This window comes from Heterocephalus glaber, unplaced genomic scaffold (assembly GCF_053883595.1).
Source record: "Heterocephalus glaber isolate CG9 unplaced genomic scaffold, H.glaber_assembly_v1.0 deba00001755, whole genome shotgun sequence".
Classification (NCBI taxonomy): Eukaryota; Metazoa; Chordata; class Mammalia; order Rodentia; family Bathyergidae; genus Heterocephalus; species Heterocephalus glaber.
The window spans coordinates 6,447,046-6,461,783 of NW_028258453.1; the positions used below are offsets into that span (position 1 = coordinate 6,447,046).

Here is a 14,738-nt window from a genome sequence, read left to right on the forward strand (position 1 = left end):
TTTAGGGCTTGAAATACATCACTCCAAGCTCTTCTTGTCTTGAGAGTTTGTATTGAGAAGTCTGCTGTGATTCTGATGGGCTTTCCTTTGTATGTGATTTGTTTCTTTTCTCTCACTGCTTGTAGAATTTTATTCTTCTGTTGGATTTCTGGAATCCTAACTATTATATGCCTATGCGTAGATTTTTTTTTATCAAGGCTAGCTGGAGTCCTATATGCCTCACTTATCTGTATGTCAAGTTCTTTTCCCCTCCTTGGGAAGTTTTCTGCCATCACTTCTGTGAAGAGTTTTTTATGTCATCTGCACTCTCTCCTCTTTCTTCATTGACTCCAATCAGTCTTATGTTATTCTTCTTTGCATCATCTAGCAGCTGCTGGATTGATTTCTTGTGTTCCCTTACAATTTTAAAGCAATTTTGCTTTTCCTCCTCACTAATTGCAATCTTATCTTCTATATGTGAAATTCTATCCTCACGTTGGTTGGTTCTGCTGCGCAGACTTTCGATGGAGTTTTTAATCTCTTGGAAATCTGTTTGTATCTGTTTTATGGATTCCATTTGTTGCCTATGTTGGGATTTCATCATATTCCTCAGATCCTCTATTTTTTCATCTGTGTCCCCTCTAGATTTATTAATCATGGCTTGCACTATGAGCACAATCTCTGCTGTTATCTGAGAAATTATTTCTGATTTCATTTTTTCAAGATCCTCTTTTGTTGCCAGTTCCGGGAGTCCAGGTGGTTGAGTATCAGAGTGTTCCTCCCTTTGGGGTTGCTTTAGGTGATCTGGATTTCTGGTTTTGAGACTTCTTTATGTGTGTTCTCATTTTGACAGTGGGGGAGGGGTTGCTTTTGGGGCCCGCATGGCTCACTTCATCTGCGCTGGGGCCAGTGGTGGTACGGTGACCCAGAAGCCTCCTCCTGGGCGCTGGGGGCAGTGGTGGTGTGGCGGCCTGGAAGTCTCCCAATAGATCTTTTTTAAAAGGGAGGGGATCAAAGGGATGAAGGGAGGGGGGAGAGAGGAAAGGAAAAGGAAGTATAAAAAGAATTAAGATGTGTGACGTATATGTACCAATTCCCCATGATGAATGTAATTTTGTGAGCTGCAAACATGTACTAATAAAAATAAAAATTAATTAGATCAGAGACCTATAATTTATCAATAGAGCAGTTTATTAAAATTAAATGGTTAGAAACATACTTCCTCCTCAGATAATATTTAAGCTAAAATCTAAATGACACCCACTAACACGGCAAAGCTAGGGGGAAAATATGTACCACAGAGGATAATTGTGCAAATGCTGACACTCAGCTTTGAATTTAAGTTATCTACAAATATTTTTCTCCTCATGCCCATCCCTGTGAATGCCCAAAGATGACACTTGCTAAATGTTTTGAATGAGAAGGAACCAGGTGACCTAGGGTTGTAGTTCTTTAACCTCCCCATCCTGGCCCTATAATAAATAAAGCACAAACAGAATGGCAAACTAGTCAGAAAAACTGAAGCAGAAGTGCATGCTCATGGATGTGTGTGTGTGTGTGTGTGTGTGTGCCCTTTTTTTTCTTTTATTTGTTTATTTTTAAAACTAATTTTATTTCTATACTTTTGACATACATAATGATCACATTCATCACATGGAATTTATACTTGTACCTAATATATCTTAATTCATTTTTCCACTTCTCTCTCTTCCTTTCAATCCTTCTTCCTCCTCCCTTTACAAAACTTTGTTTCTATTGTTTTCTTTCCATTCTTTTTAAGTTTTAAAATCCCTATTCCCTCCCTTCTCTTCCCTTTTTCCCCTCCCTTGTTCCCCTTCCCATTTGAACATTTTTCTTCCTACTTCCCAGTGTGTGTGTGTGTGTTTGTATGTTTGTGAACATATGTGTGTTTGGTACAGTGCTTATGCATTTTTGGGGAAGTAAATATATGGAGAGACTATGTCAAGAGCCTAAGATTTTAGAGGATTAGGCCAGCTTAGCTGCAGGCATAGATGTGTGGGAGAGGGTAGGTGAAGGAGGGCTCGAGGGTGTCAAAGTAGAGAGATGCCCAGCACCATGCTGGAGACCCCACCAACAGCCCTGGGGATCTACACAGTTGCAGCGGTCCTAGGGATGGTTGTTTATTAATCTGAGGTTAAAGGCCAGTGCAGTCCTACTCCTGCTTACCAGGCTAATTTGGCCCAGCATTGTGAAAACAGCTGCCAGAAGCCTGTGCTGAAGGGTCATCTCCCCTGCCACCATCTCTGTGTTCTACAGGAGACTTCATCAGTCATTTCTGGAGGAAAGAGGTAGGGGCCTGGGTGGAGAGCCTGCCTTTCTAGCCTGAACCTGGTGAGGTTCAGGCAGGGGCTGTAGTGGGGTCAACAGGTCCACCTGAGCTTCTGTGTATTGATCTGGGTCATATGTGTCTTTCCTGGATCCAGCTGGCCATTTGCAAAATAAAGGGCAGTTTGTTTCAATAGGGGGGCTAGAAGTGAGGCATATGTACACCAGCAACAAGCACAGCTCCGCCTGCTCTCTCCAGAACCAACAGGCTAAGTTAAAAAATACAAAAAAGATAGAAATGGGAAAGGTGGAGAAGGATGTGATCAAAATGGAAGGTCCCTTCCATCTGGGCACCTTGCACCACCAAGTTCGGGAGGAAGGGAAGGTTCACAGGCCAAGGCAGGCAAGGGTGGGTGCAATACGTTCAGGGACACTGGAAATGGAGGCTGGAGCAGAGTGGAAATGGAGTCCGGTGGAGGCAGGGTGCCAAAGCTTCCTGGAGGAGAGACCAGCTCGGCCCTAGCAAATGGGATAGGAACCTGACAGCTGGAGGGGGGCTCCGAGCTGGGAGCATCTGTGCACTGCCCAGAGGGGCCTGCCTGGGGAGGAGGAGGATAAGGAAACTCCCACACACCTGAGTGAGCAGGAATTTCAGGAGCCTGTGTTCTGCTTGGCAGAAATGGCCTGGTGGTGGGAAATCTCAAACCAAGGGATGTCTCATCTAGACAGGATCAGTGACCAAAAAAGTTTCCATTTTGAGGGTCAGATCCTGCCTTAGGGCACTCTGGATCCTGAGCCCCCAGGAAGTGCCTGTCACAAAACACAGGCATTGTATAAGATGGCTTATAATCTATTGTGGAAACTGCTACAGCTCTGAGCATGCGTGGGCTCTGTGTGTAAAACAGATTTTATCTGAAATAGGAGAGTGGATATTATAAACCACGTGTGGCCAAGAAGTGGATCTTGTGGGGTCTGTCACCTGCTACCATGTGGGTCTAACTCTAGGGCAGTAGAAGTGGGAAGAAGAGGGAGAATGAGGCTGCTGGGACCAAGAAAGGAAGTGCAGAAATAGGGGAACCTGTAAACTCTGTCTTTGCACCAGACCACCAGGACCAGGGCCAGTTTATAATTCACACATTGTACAGGATCCCTGGCTACAGGATACCTAACCACTAAGCCTTATGCTAGTGGGGGCCCTGGGACCTGCAGGAGAATGGGCCATGCTCCTGTTGCATCTGTCTTTTTTCACTACCGATCTGACGCTCATATTTTTTACTTGCCTGTTTTCCTAGCGGCCTGGAGTGTGATATTTCTCTCCTGGTCTGCTGTCTCCAGCACAGAGGGCAGCACACTACAGGTGGTAGCTGATGTGGACTAAACAAAATGAGATGGAATTCTTTCCCTTGACTTTCTCTTTTCCAAGCAAGAACCATGCTGCTGTTTCCATCGTTCTCTGTCCTTCTCCTGTGTGTGGCGAGAGCATCCTGCTCAGAAACAAAAGCCTGTGAAGAAAACCAGAAGGCCTGTTCTGTGATCACCTGCGGCATCCCTGTCACTAATGGCACCCCAGGCAGAGACGGACGAGATGGACCCAAGGGGGAGAAGGGAGACCCAGGTATAGGACAGGGTACTCTGGCTTTCTAAGTCTACTGCTCCATCAGGCTGCTGTCCCGCATAAGGATGAGCACAGAGACCTGGGGAAGCTCACCTTTCACTATGATTGTTCTGAGTCAGGCCAGCCCACTCAGGCTCTCACAGCTCCCACATTTCCACACAGGAATCAGTGATGTGTGATTGTCCCCAGGACAGGTGTGAGTCAGTTGGTAAGCTTCTGGAGAAGGAAAACGAGCAATAGACTCTGGGTCATGTTTCCTTGGTCTCTCAACAGGTCAAGGGCTCAGAGGTCTGCAGGGGCCTCCAGGGAAGTTGGGGCCTCCAGGGAAAACAGGGAATCCTGGACCCACAGGATTCAAAGGCCAAAAAGGAGAGCGTGGAGACAGTTTCGGTGAGGAGCGCACCCCAGCATGGCTGCCTGAGGGGCCAGGACCCTGGGAACTGGGGGCAGGTGGGAGGTGCCCCTTTTCCTGTGGTTTCATTGAAAGATGCTCAACTCTGCTTCCTGGCCCAGTGTCACTTGGGGCCTGACTTCCAGAACCTGCAGGGCTACTGCCTCATTGGAATTCTGAAGGAGGTGGGACTTGGCTTTTAGTCAGCTGAAAACCCAGTGTGTGACTCCAGCTTCGGGAAAGGAAATGGGTTCTTTCTGGTATTGTATTTGTGCCCATTGTCCCAGGAGTGGCATGAAAATGGTCTGCCTCATCAAACCCTTGGTAATAGCAAACAGCATAGCAACTCAGTTTAGGGTAAAATTATGTGACGACAAAGGAAAACAACAACCCTCTGAGTAATATTTGTGCACAAGCCTATCAAAATAATAAAAGTTTTAAAAAGTTTGCCTGAAAAAAGAAATGAAAATGAATCACAAAGATAATTTTCAAAAAGAAAGAGTTGGATATTATCTTACAAATTATTATAATGTAATAACACTTAAGCACTATATCAAGGAAAGCTCCAAAACTACTGTATACTCACAAGTTGTTGAGAGTAGCTATTGCATATCTGAGGAGGCAGGGATGCAGTTATTTATTTATTTTTATACTTGCCTCTTTTAGCTTTCTTATTTTTCTGAAATAAGCTTACTTTTTATTAAGCCAGGTTTTTTTTCCTAATGCTTTGCTTTCCAATTTAAGTTTTTCTCAATAAATGCCAATTTTTCTGTTGCTTTGCAGTTGCTGAGAGTAAGCTGGCTAACCTAGAGGGTGAAATCAGAAACTTGAGATCAGAACTGGACCACATCAAAAAGTGTAAGCTTTTTCTCTGCTCCCATTTGTTCTTGGCACTCACATTTTTCTGCAGTGTGAACTACATTTGGGGAGAATGGAAGAGAACAGATGCTTATGAATATGTACTTACAGTGCCTGGGCTTGTGATAGGTTGGCATTCTCTTATAATATGCTTTCATTTGGTCCTCTCACCACCACAGTAGGGGTTATTATACTTGTTATACTTACAGACAAGGCAAGGAATAAAAAGTTCATGAAGTGTAAGGAACTCCTTCAACATCACCTAACTAGCAAGGAGCAGAGGCAGAGGTGAACGAAGGGCTGTGGTCTCTAAACTCTCTGTTCCTTTCTCCACATCCACTGTGCCTCAGCCTGGCAGTGAGGCCCGAGCACATCCCGCTATGTCCACCTGCTGGGACAGTTTCTAACTGATGTTGGTATTACGGGTGGGATTTCCCAGGAGACTCTAGCCTGGTTTCCTGGTGTTCTTTCCCTGGCTCTGAAGCTGGGACCTTCTTTCTTCCTAGGCTCTGGCCTCAAGGGGTTGGGCATGAGACTATTTGCAGAGTCCTGAGTTCTCAGAGACGTACTTTTCCTGTCTTTGGTAGGGTCCACACTGTGTCAGCCTGATTTGTTTTTTATGATTTCAGTGCAAGACTTCTCTTTGGGCAAAAAGTCTGGGAAGAAGTTCTATGTGACCAATGGTGAAAAGATGACTTTTGCCAAGGTGAAGGATCTATGTACAGAGCTCAGGGCCACTGTGGCCACCCCCAGGAATGCTGAAGAGAACAAAGCTATCCAAGAGGTGGCCAATGACAATGTCTTCCTGGGCATCACAGATGAGGCGACGGAAGGCCAGTTCATGTACGTGACAGGAGGGAGGCTGGCCTATAGCAACTGGAAGACAAATGAGCCTAATGACTATGGCAAGGGGGAGGACTGTGTGCTTATGCTGACGGATGGAGTCTGGAATGATGTCTCTTGCACTGCTGCCTTCCTGGCAGTATGTGAGTTCTCAGCCTGAAGCTGCTCTTGCCTTGGTCCTTAGTCCCCTTCATGGCTTTTTGCTGACCTCTCTGGTGCTTCAAAAGAGAATTTAATACTACTTTTCCCCTTGCCTAGTGTTAAGCTATTCCTTTGTTGTGGGTATGGAGGGGACATATTTATCCCAGGGATGAGGAAGTGAAGAGAAGGTGATAATGGGGTGCAGGTATCTGTCAGCCCAGAGGAAAGTCACACTGCTTTTGCTAGGAGCACAGTCCTGAGCCAAGGAAAAACACTTTGTAGTTAATAAGTGCTTGATGAATATTTGTTGAATGGATATATTAAAAAATTACAAATGGATGAACTTATTGTCCACTGAGAAGTGAGTGTGAGTGGTGTTTTTTCCAGCCAGGTGGTCTCCTGCTGCAGGACTATTCAGGAAGGAGTGGGGCCTCGGTGGGCCATGTGCAAGCACTGGGCCAGCAGGGTGGAGGTGCCAGAGCTTGGGCTCTAGACCTCTAGCACACTGAGACTGTCACATGGCTGAATTTTCAGTTCCACGAGGCTCTTGTCAAGGTGCTACAGTTGGGGGCTAGGAGAAGAGTATTTTTGTGATGAACAGGTTCTTTATCCAATACAGATCTACACTGCTTGCCAAAGTTACAGGAAACTTGTTTAAAATTTAGAAGGACCAATGAAATGATGGATTAAGGCAAATAGAAAAAAGATAGGCTAGAAACTGCAGAAAGAAGGTGATCCAGGTGACCAAAGATGACCTAGAGCAAGAGAGTTACTGTGACCAAGCACAAGATTTCCACCTGACTTTTCTCACAGCCAAGACAAAGATAAGGGAATTGACTGGCCACTCTGACACTGTGTTTTGTGGAAGATGGATCTACCCTGGGGTGAATGCCCCTCTTTGCATACTGTGCCTGCAGTGGTAAAACTGCAGAAGACTCAGGGCAGGCCAGGCCTTCCTTCCCAGCATTAGAGAATGGGAGATGCAGACTTGCAGGGCAAACTCAAGTCTTCTATTGTTCCCCCAGGTGGCTTCTGATGGTTTCTTCTACCACCTACCCACCATCCCATTCCTTCATCACCAGCCTTACGCCCTCGCATGGCAGCTCTCCATGCCACCCCGGCACTGTCCTCCTTCTTGGCTCATAACCTCGCCCCACACCCTGCCCTTTGGAGATGCCTTGCTGATTCCTTCTTCTTGCCTGTCCAGGGCATGAAGACTTCTCCATAAGCTCAAGCATGAGTAGGACTTGTTCTCAGCACCTGACATTCCTGCCATAGCTCCTCTCTCTAAATGTCACCCACGGTCACCAATCTGATTTCAATCTAAGATTGAGACAAGCTACCTACCTAGCTTCATTTCCCAGTTCTTCTATTTATCCTGGGAGAAGTAGAGTTAATTTCAAAATACAGGATTTTTTTTTCACCTGTGTACAGAGGGAGAAGCTGAAATCATGGCTCTGAGCAACCTGTGAAGGAAGCTGGTGTTCAGAAGCCTGTAGCCTGGGACCTAGCCCTGTGACCATGCCTTTGGAGAAGCTTGTAGCCTGGGGTCTCCATACCACATTAGAGTTGAAGGACAGAGGGCCTAGTGGCTGGGAGGTTCAGAGTTTGGAAGCAGGAGACTGCAGGTGGAGGTTAGCTCCCTATGCACCAAGTGCTCTCCTCACCTTCCCTGTTTGTACCTTGGTGTCTAAGGCTTCTCTCTTTGAATGTTGTGTGAATTAGTGACTACGTATAAATACCAACTGTGGACACACTGCAGGAGCAGAGCTGCAGGATTTGAGGACTATCTTCAATTTTAATTGTCTGTCAGTAGTGTGCAAGCTAATTTTGGGTTAAGCACATATCAGTCATTTCTGAATCCTATAGAAAGCCAGGCTAGGGAAGTTGGAGGGGCAAGTTATAGAGTTGGGGACTTTGGTTTAAATTAGTATGTGAATCTGTGAATCGGGGTTCTCCTGTGGACATAGCCAAGGTGCCTGTCACTTGCCTTGTGTCACACAGCAAAAATAGCTACCAAAGCTTGAGACATTCAAGGCCCTGGTTCTAGAACCTGGCTTTGATGCTACAGGAGGGTCTTTCTTTAGAGTTGCACAGGTCACCTGCTGACACTGTGCCATGGGCAAGACAGAGATGGGACTTAGGATCTCAACTGGAGGTCCAGAATTACACCTGTGAAAACTCTTTCCCTCCCTGTGATCAGCCAGCACCAGCGGTCAGGCCCTGGACTTGACCCCAGAGTGTATGTGTCATAGCAGAACTCTGACCTGGAAGGTTGTTTGCTTGTTGTTGTGTAAATTGCCTGTGCCATGGAAACTTCCAGGAACCAGAGCCCCACTCCCACCCCCGACACACACACACACACATACACACACACAACACACACACACACACACCATTAAACAGGAAGGGATCAGCTGTCATGAAGGGCCCTGGGCTGGAGGTGTCGGGAAGTGGGCTTTGTAAAGTGATGTGTCCTAGGAACCCTGAGCGGCTGGCAGATTGCTGGGAAGGTGGGAAGCACTCAGGACAGGAATCCTTCTGGGAAAGAGTGCTCCCAACACTGGTGGCAGCCTGTGTGGGAGGAGACAGTGGCCCCAGGTTGGAACAAGTCTTATTCAGGAAAACATAGGTGTCAGGCTGAAAAGGAATGGGGTGCAGGTAACCATTTCTTAACCACACAAATACCTTGGACTGGACTTCCGCCGCCAGCCCACTGGCCAGCAGCCTTGTTCTGGCTCTTCAAAGCAGTGAGTGGAGGAACCGACCGGAACACTTGACAAAATCATATGATCTTGGCTCCATTCTGAACCCAGTGAATTAAAATATCAGAGCTCTCTCATCTTAATGAGGTCCTCATGAGATCTGGCTGTTTGGTCAGTTTTGGAAACCACTGCCCTGAGAAATAAAGTCACCATGGTGGCTTCCTGCCTCCATCTCAGCATTGCAGAGCTGTTCCAGCACTGGAAGTTAGGGCTTCTTTATTCTGTGGAGGCCCCTCCTGAGGTAAACAGGTCCTGCTTCACTGTATAGTGTCAGACTGAGTAATCCCTCTCAACTGACCAGTGCTCCCCTAGTAAAACCTGTTACCTATCCAAATCTTCCCTGCACATCCCCAGGGTCTTGTTGCCCCCTGGGACTTCAAGAAGTGGCTCTGGGGCTGGAACCAGTCCTGAGGGTTGTCAGAGTCTGAGAGGTGCTGGCCCATGAGACCCAGAGGGGGACATGTGTGTCTATGGGCTTGGCCTGTTTTTATTTCTGTGCATGTGTGAGTGTGTGTCTGTATAGAAACCAACTAACATATCCTGAAATTCTCTACATTCTTCTGTAGAAGCTGAGTCCCAGCACCCCTCCCCTATCTGTGCCCATGTCTCTCCCCTCTGAAAAGCATCAGCTCTGGGTGGCTCCCAAGACTCTGGAGGAGGAAGCTGGGTGTTGATCATGCACAAAAGGTCCACAGGGACCCTAAGCTATGCGACATTGGGGCTCGACAGATGGTGGAGGATAATCTTCTTTCCCTATATAGGTTTTAGATCATATGTCATCCCTGACCTCCCATCCCATCCCAGTCCTTACTTGGCTACCAGTACCCACCAGCCCAAGTCTCCAGCACAACACCTGTTTTATTTTCTTCTCAGCAGTGATAGCTATTGGATATCATCTTGGCCATTTACTTATGTCAGTGTAGCAAAGTCATTAAGAGAGAGGCCTCTGGAGCCAGACTGCCTGGATGCAAATCCAGCCTCCATCACTTTGCAGCTGTGTGGCCCTGGGCAAGGCATTTCGTAAGAGTGGGATGATATTAGCACTCACCACAGAGGATTGTTATGAGGACCAGATGAACTGATACAAGTTAAACAATCATGACCTGCAACAATGCCATGCAAGCACTAGCCCTGTTGCTGCAATTATTACAGGACTATGACATTCATCTCCACAGTCTCAGTGCCTGCAAAGGCAGGGAACTACATATACACACAGTTAATAACTGTTCAGCAAATAAATTAATGCCAATGAACAAATCTGAGCCAACTCTGTAGATGTATGAGCAACTCCTTTCTCTGAAGCTTAACACAGCTCCAAGCTGGATTTAAAAGACAAGCAGCAAAATTCATGTTCCCAAGTGGCTGTGCCTGGCTGGTTAGCAGAGGCCTCCTGCTGCAGGTGCTGTGGCCTCATGCTGCCCCCTGCTGGTTGTCTCTGAGGGAGGGCCAGCAAACCTAGACATTCAGATGCCAGGCCAGGGGAGCTCTGACATCTCCTGAGCCATTGCTTGCAACTTGGGATGTCCTTGCTCCTTCTCTCCACCTTTGCCATGGTTGCTACACTCACTCCAACTGGGCATCCAGTTTGCAGACTCATATCCAGATGCAAGATCCCTTTGGGTGCCCACAGGTCTCCAGCACGCTAGATCCCAATAGTCCTCACTGTCCAGCAAGACCAAGGCTCTAATGGAACTCACTGCTCCCAATCTGTTTCCTTTCCAAACCTAGCTCTTCAGGCCATGACCCATGTGCCACCTCCAACCTGCTCCCTGTCAGTCACTCACAGATCCCTGTCCTGGGTGACTTCTGAATCCTCTCAAGATAGGAGTTCCTCACTGCTCTGGGGCTGAATTGGGAGGCTTTCTGGGTTCCCTCATGGACTTCCTGTGGGTTTCTCTGAAGTATACATTTTCTTTTTTCAGCACCATCAGGAAATAGTCTGGACTTTTCTCTGAATCGGATTCTTTCTGAGAGCAAAATAAAATGTTTGCTTGTGGCTTTTGTGATGACCTCACTTCCTCTCAAAAATGCAGAGGGCCACAGGCTGCAAACCTGTAACTACGGACATTTTCAGGATGCTGCCTGAGTCCCATCAGATATCAGCATGGATGGGCATTTCCAAAGAGCTTTAAAGATAACATTTTTGTTCTACCTGCTGTAACTCTGTGACAGCAATGTCCTTGCTTCTTGTCCCAGCAGCTCAGCTGACGAAGTCTCAGGATTCTTGTGGAGGCCCTGGAAAGGACTCAATGATGAGGCTCAACAGCCTTCCCTTTGTGCTGTCCTTGTGGTCCTGCAGGGCAGTGTCCTCTTAAGCACTGCACTTAAGAATGGTGAACACTGCCCCTTTCCTTCCCCATGTCGATGGCAGACACAGGTAACCAGATATCCCCTTTACTGCCTGGCTAAGACCTTGGAAGTTATTAAACCCTGAAGTCACTATTGGGAGTTTGAGATGATGGGTGGGAACACACTCATGTTGTACTTCTGCTCATTGTTCCTGAAATGTCCAACTTCCTGTTCCTATAAGAACCTGTGGCCGAGGTTCTGGTTTCCAGCTCGGGGGGAGGTCGCGGGGTGGGTGGGGATGGGGTGAAGGGGACTTCGATTTTTTTTCTGGCTACCCCCTTTTAGCTCTGGGAAGTGACCCTTGGTGGAGCCCCGAGCGGGCGTGACACTGAGCGCTGACAGCCCGGGCCTTAAGGGCCGGCCTGGGGCCGGGGCGCACAGCGGAGGTGGTATTTCCAATTGGGGCTTGGGCCGCTCCTCCTCCGGGACTCTCCCCTTGGCACCGAGCTGATCTCCACTGGCGGCTGGGGCCTGCTCTCTAGGCTTGAAAAAGTGGATGAGTCCTGTTTTCAAGAGAAGATGACTTTTAACAGTTTTGAAGAAACTACGACTTGTGTACCTGCAGGCATCAATAAGGATGAAGAATTTGTAGAAGAGTTCAATAGATAGATGGCAGTAGATAGATGGCAATATGAGACTCAGCAGTTGGGAGACAGAGAAAAGTATCTCCAAACTGCAGATTTATTGACAAGTTTTATTTTGAAAATAGTGCTGCGCAGCCTACAAATCCTGGTGCCCAAAATGGTCAGTACAATGCTGAAAACTACCTGGGAAGCAGAAATCATTTTGCTTTAGACAGACCACCTGACACTCATGCAGACTACCTTTTGAGAACTGGACAGGTTGTAGATGTATCAGACACTATATACCCGAGGAATCCTGCCATGTGTAGTGAAGAAGCTAGGTTGAAGTCATTTCACAACTGGCCAGACTATGCCCACCTAACTCCCAGAAAGTTAGCTAATGCTGGACTCTACTACACAGGTATCGATGATCAGGTGCAGAGCTTTTGTTGTGGTGGAAAACTGAAAAATTGGGAACCTTGTGATCATGCGTGGTCAGAACACAGGCGACACTTTCCAAACTGCTTCTTTGTTTTGGGCTGGAAAATTAATGTTCGAGGTGAATCTGATGTTGTGAGTTCTGATAGGAATTTCCCACATTCAACAATTCCTCCAAGAAATCCAGCCATGGCAGAGTATGAAGCCTGGATCATTACTTTTGGGACATGGACATACTCAGTTAATAAGCAGCAGCTTGCAAGAGCTGGATTTTATGCTTTAGGTGAAGGTGATAAAGTAGAGTGCTTTCACTGTGGAGGAGGACTAACCAATTGGAAGCCCAGTGAAGACCCTTGGGAACAACATGCTAAGTGGTATCCAGGGTGTAAATATCTGTTGGAAGAGAAGGGACAAGAACATATAAACAGTATTCATTTAACCTATTCACTTGAAGAGTCTCTGGTAAGAACTGCTGAAAAAACACCATCACTGGCTAAAAGAATTGATGACACAGTCTTCCAGAATCCCATGGTACAAGAAGCTATACGAATGGGATTTAGTTTCAGGGATATAAAAAAATTAATGGAGGGAAAAATTCAGACATCTGGGAGCAACCATGTATCACTTGAGGTTCTAGTTGCAGATCTAGTGAGTGCTCAGAAAGATAATACACAAGATGAATCAAGTCAGACTTCATTGCAGAAAGAGAATAGTACTGAGGAGCAGCTAAGGCACCTATGAGAGGAGAAGCTTTGCAAAATCTGTATGGATAGAAATATTGCTGTAGTTTTTATTCCTTGTGGACATCTGGTCACTTGTAAACAGTGTGCCGAAGCCGTTGACAAATGTCCCATGTGCTACACAGTCATTACTCTCAAGCAAAAAATTTTTATGTCTTAATCTCACTCCATAGTAAGCATGTTATGTTCTTATTATCCTGATTGAATGTGTGATGTAAAGGAACTTTAAGTAATCAGCATTGAATTCCATGAGCATTTGCTACCAAGTGGAAAAAAATGTAAACAGCAGTGTGGTAGTTGGCAATCTAGCCTGGAATTTCTGGGTTTTTCAAGTTATTAACTGCTAACATTTATCCAATTTTTTCATTGTTATTCATTGAAACTAGACTAAAAAGGATCATAATATAACTGCTCATGCTGTGTATTTGTAGTATGCTGACTTAGTTTCTAAAGTGTAAGTGAATTAATCATCTGAATGTTTTATTCTTTTTTGATAGGCTTAAAAAATGGAGCATTCTGCATAAACGTGGAGATTATAGTTAAATCTCTACAGTCACGTAATTTGTTTTGTGTGAAAAAGGAACGAACTGTTCCACACTGGTGGAAAGATAGGAATATTTTTAGATATTTGTCTTTGTGTCTTAGGATTCTGCCCATTTTCTTTTAAAATTGCAAACATACACGTGTGAATGATTTTAAAAAGTGATTTTGCCATTTTTAAAATGGTTTTTAATGATTGAATACCATCTAGCCAACATGTACTGACATTGATGTCAAAGATATATTGAATGTAAAATGCAAGTGGCAAAACACTGTGTATAATATGAGGTAAAATCAAGGTGTATGTATTTTGTGTCTATAATAGAGTGAAAGATTTGGAAAGATATATGCACATGAAATTGTTAACTGTGGTTTTTTTTGAGGGGTTGGGGTTTGGTCTCACAGGGATTTTCTGGGGCCCTTCACTGTCTTATTTTTTTCATTTTGTTCTGTTTGAAATTTTTGTAAGTATGTATTACTTCTGTAATCAGAATTTTTTTAGAAAGTATTTTACTGATTTAAAGGCTTAGGCATGTTGAAATGCCTGCAAAACTATTTAGTGCTCAGCTTTAGTTTTTCTAATCCAAGAAGGCAGGGCAATTAACCTTTTTGGTGCCAATATAAAATTTAAATGTTTGTATGTTTTGCCTGCTTTGTGGATGAAAAATATTTCTGAGTGGTAGTTTTCTGTTAGCTAGACCATGTCTTATCTTGTTTCAAAATAAATATTTCTGATTTTGTAAAATGAAATCTTCCAATTAATTAGTAAGGATTCATCCTTACTCCTTGCTAGATTAAGCCTGCCTAAGTCACTTTACTAAAAGGTCTTTATTAATCCAGTATTTTAAACATCTTTCAGTTTATGTAGGTAAAAGTAGAAGCATGTTTGTACCCTCCTTGTAGTTACAGTGACGGCTTTCCATGTTGAGACTCTCATGGCATCTTGTATCTTAAAGTTCATGTGAGTTTTTACTGTTAGGGTGATTAACATGCATATTGGACAAAATGTTAAGTCTTTTCCTCTACCTACATTTTTTGTTGTTGTTTTCTTGACTAGTAATAGTAGTAGATACCTTTAAAAATGTTCTCTCAAGATCCTTAAGAACCTCTTGGAAATGATAAAATAGTAACAGAAGAATAGTTGTTTTAAATATTTTTTAAGAACTTGAATATGCGTCAATATGAAAGTTTAACAGTGCTTCATAGAATATCCAGAATTTACATTCTCAT

At 45.0% G+C, this 14,738-nt stretch overlaps 1 protein-coding gene and 1 pseudogene across 2 annotated transcripts; both read left to right on the forward strand.

The window, feature by feature from the left end:
• Positions 1–2,135: 2,135 nt before the first annotated feature.
• On the forward strand, positions 2,136–6,474 carry LOC101716245 (mannose-binding protein A-like). Of its 2 annotated transcripts, none has more exons than XM_004867760.3 (5): positions 2,136–2,288; positions 3,693–3,880; positions 4,154–4,270; positions 5,055–5,129; positions 5,759–6,474. In XM_004867760.3, the coding sequence occupies exons 2-5, from the start codon at positions 3,697–3,699 to the stop codon at positions 6,130–6,132; spliced, it is 750 nt and encodes a 249-aa protein (XP_004867817.1). In that variant the 5' UTR covers positions 2,136–2,288; positions 3,693–3,696; the 3' UTR covers positions 6,133–6,474. The 2 variants fall into 2 exon arrangements, with proteins under 2 accessions (XP_004867817.1, XP_004867816.1); XM_004867759.3 differs by having other exon boundaries at positions 2,150–2,288; positions 3,689–3,880.
• Positions 6,475–11,570: 5,096 nt separating this feature from the next.
• Positions 11,571–13,311, forward strand: LOC147821260 (E3 ubiquitin-protein ligase XIAP pseudogene; annotated as a pseudogene).
• Positions 13,312–14,738: the final 1,427 nt, after the last annotated feature.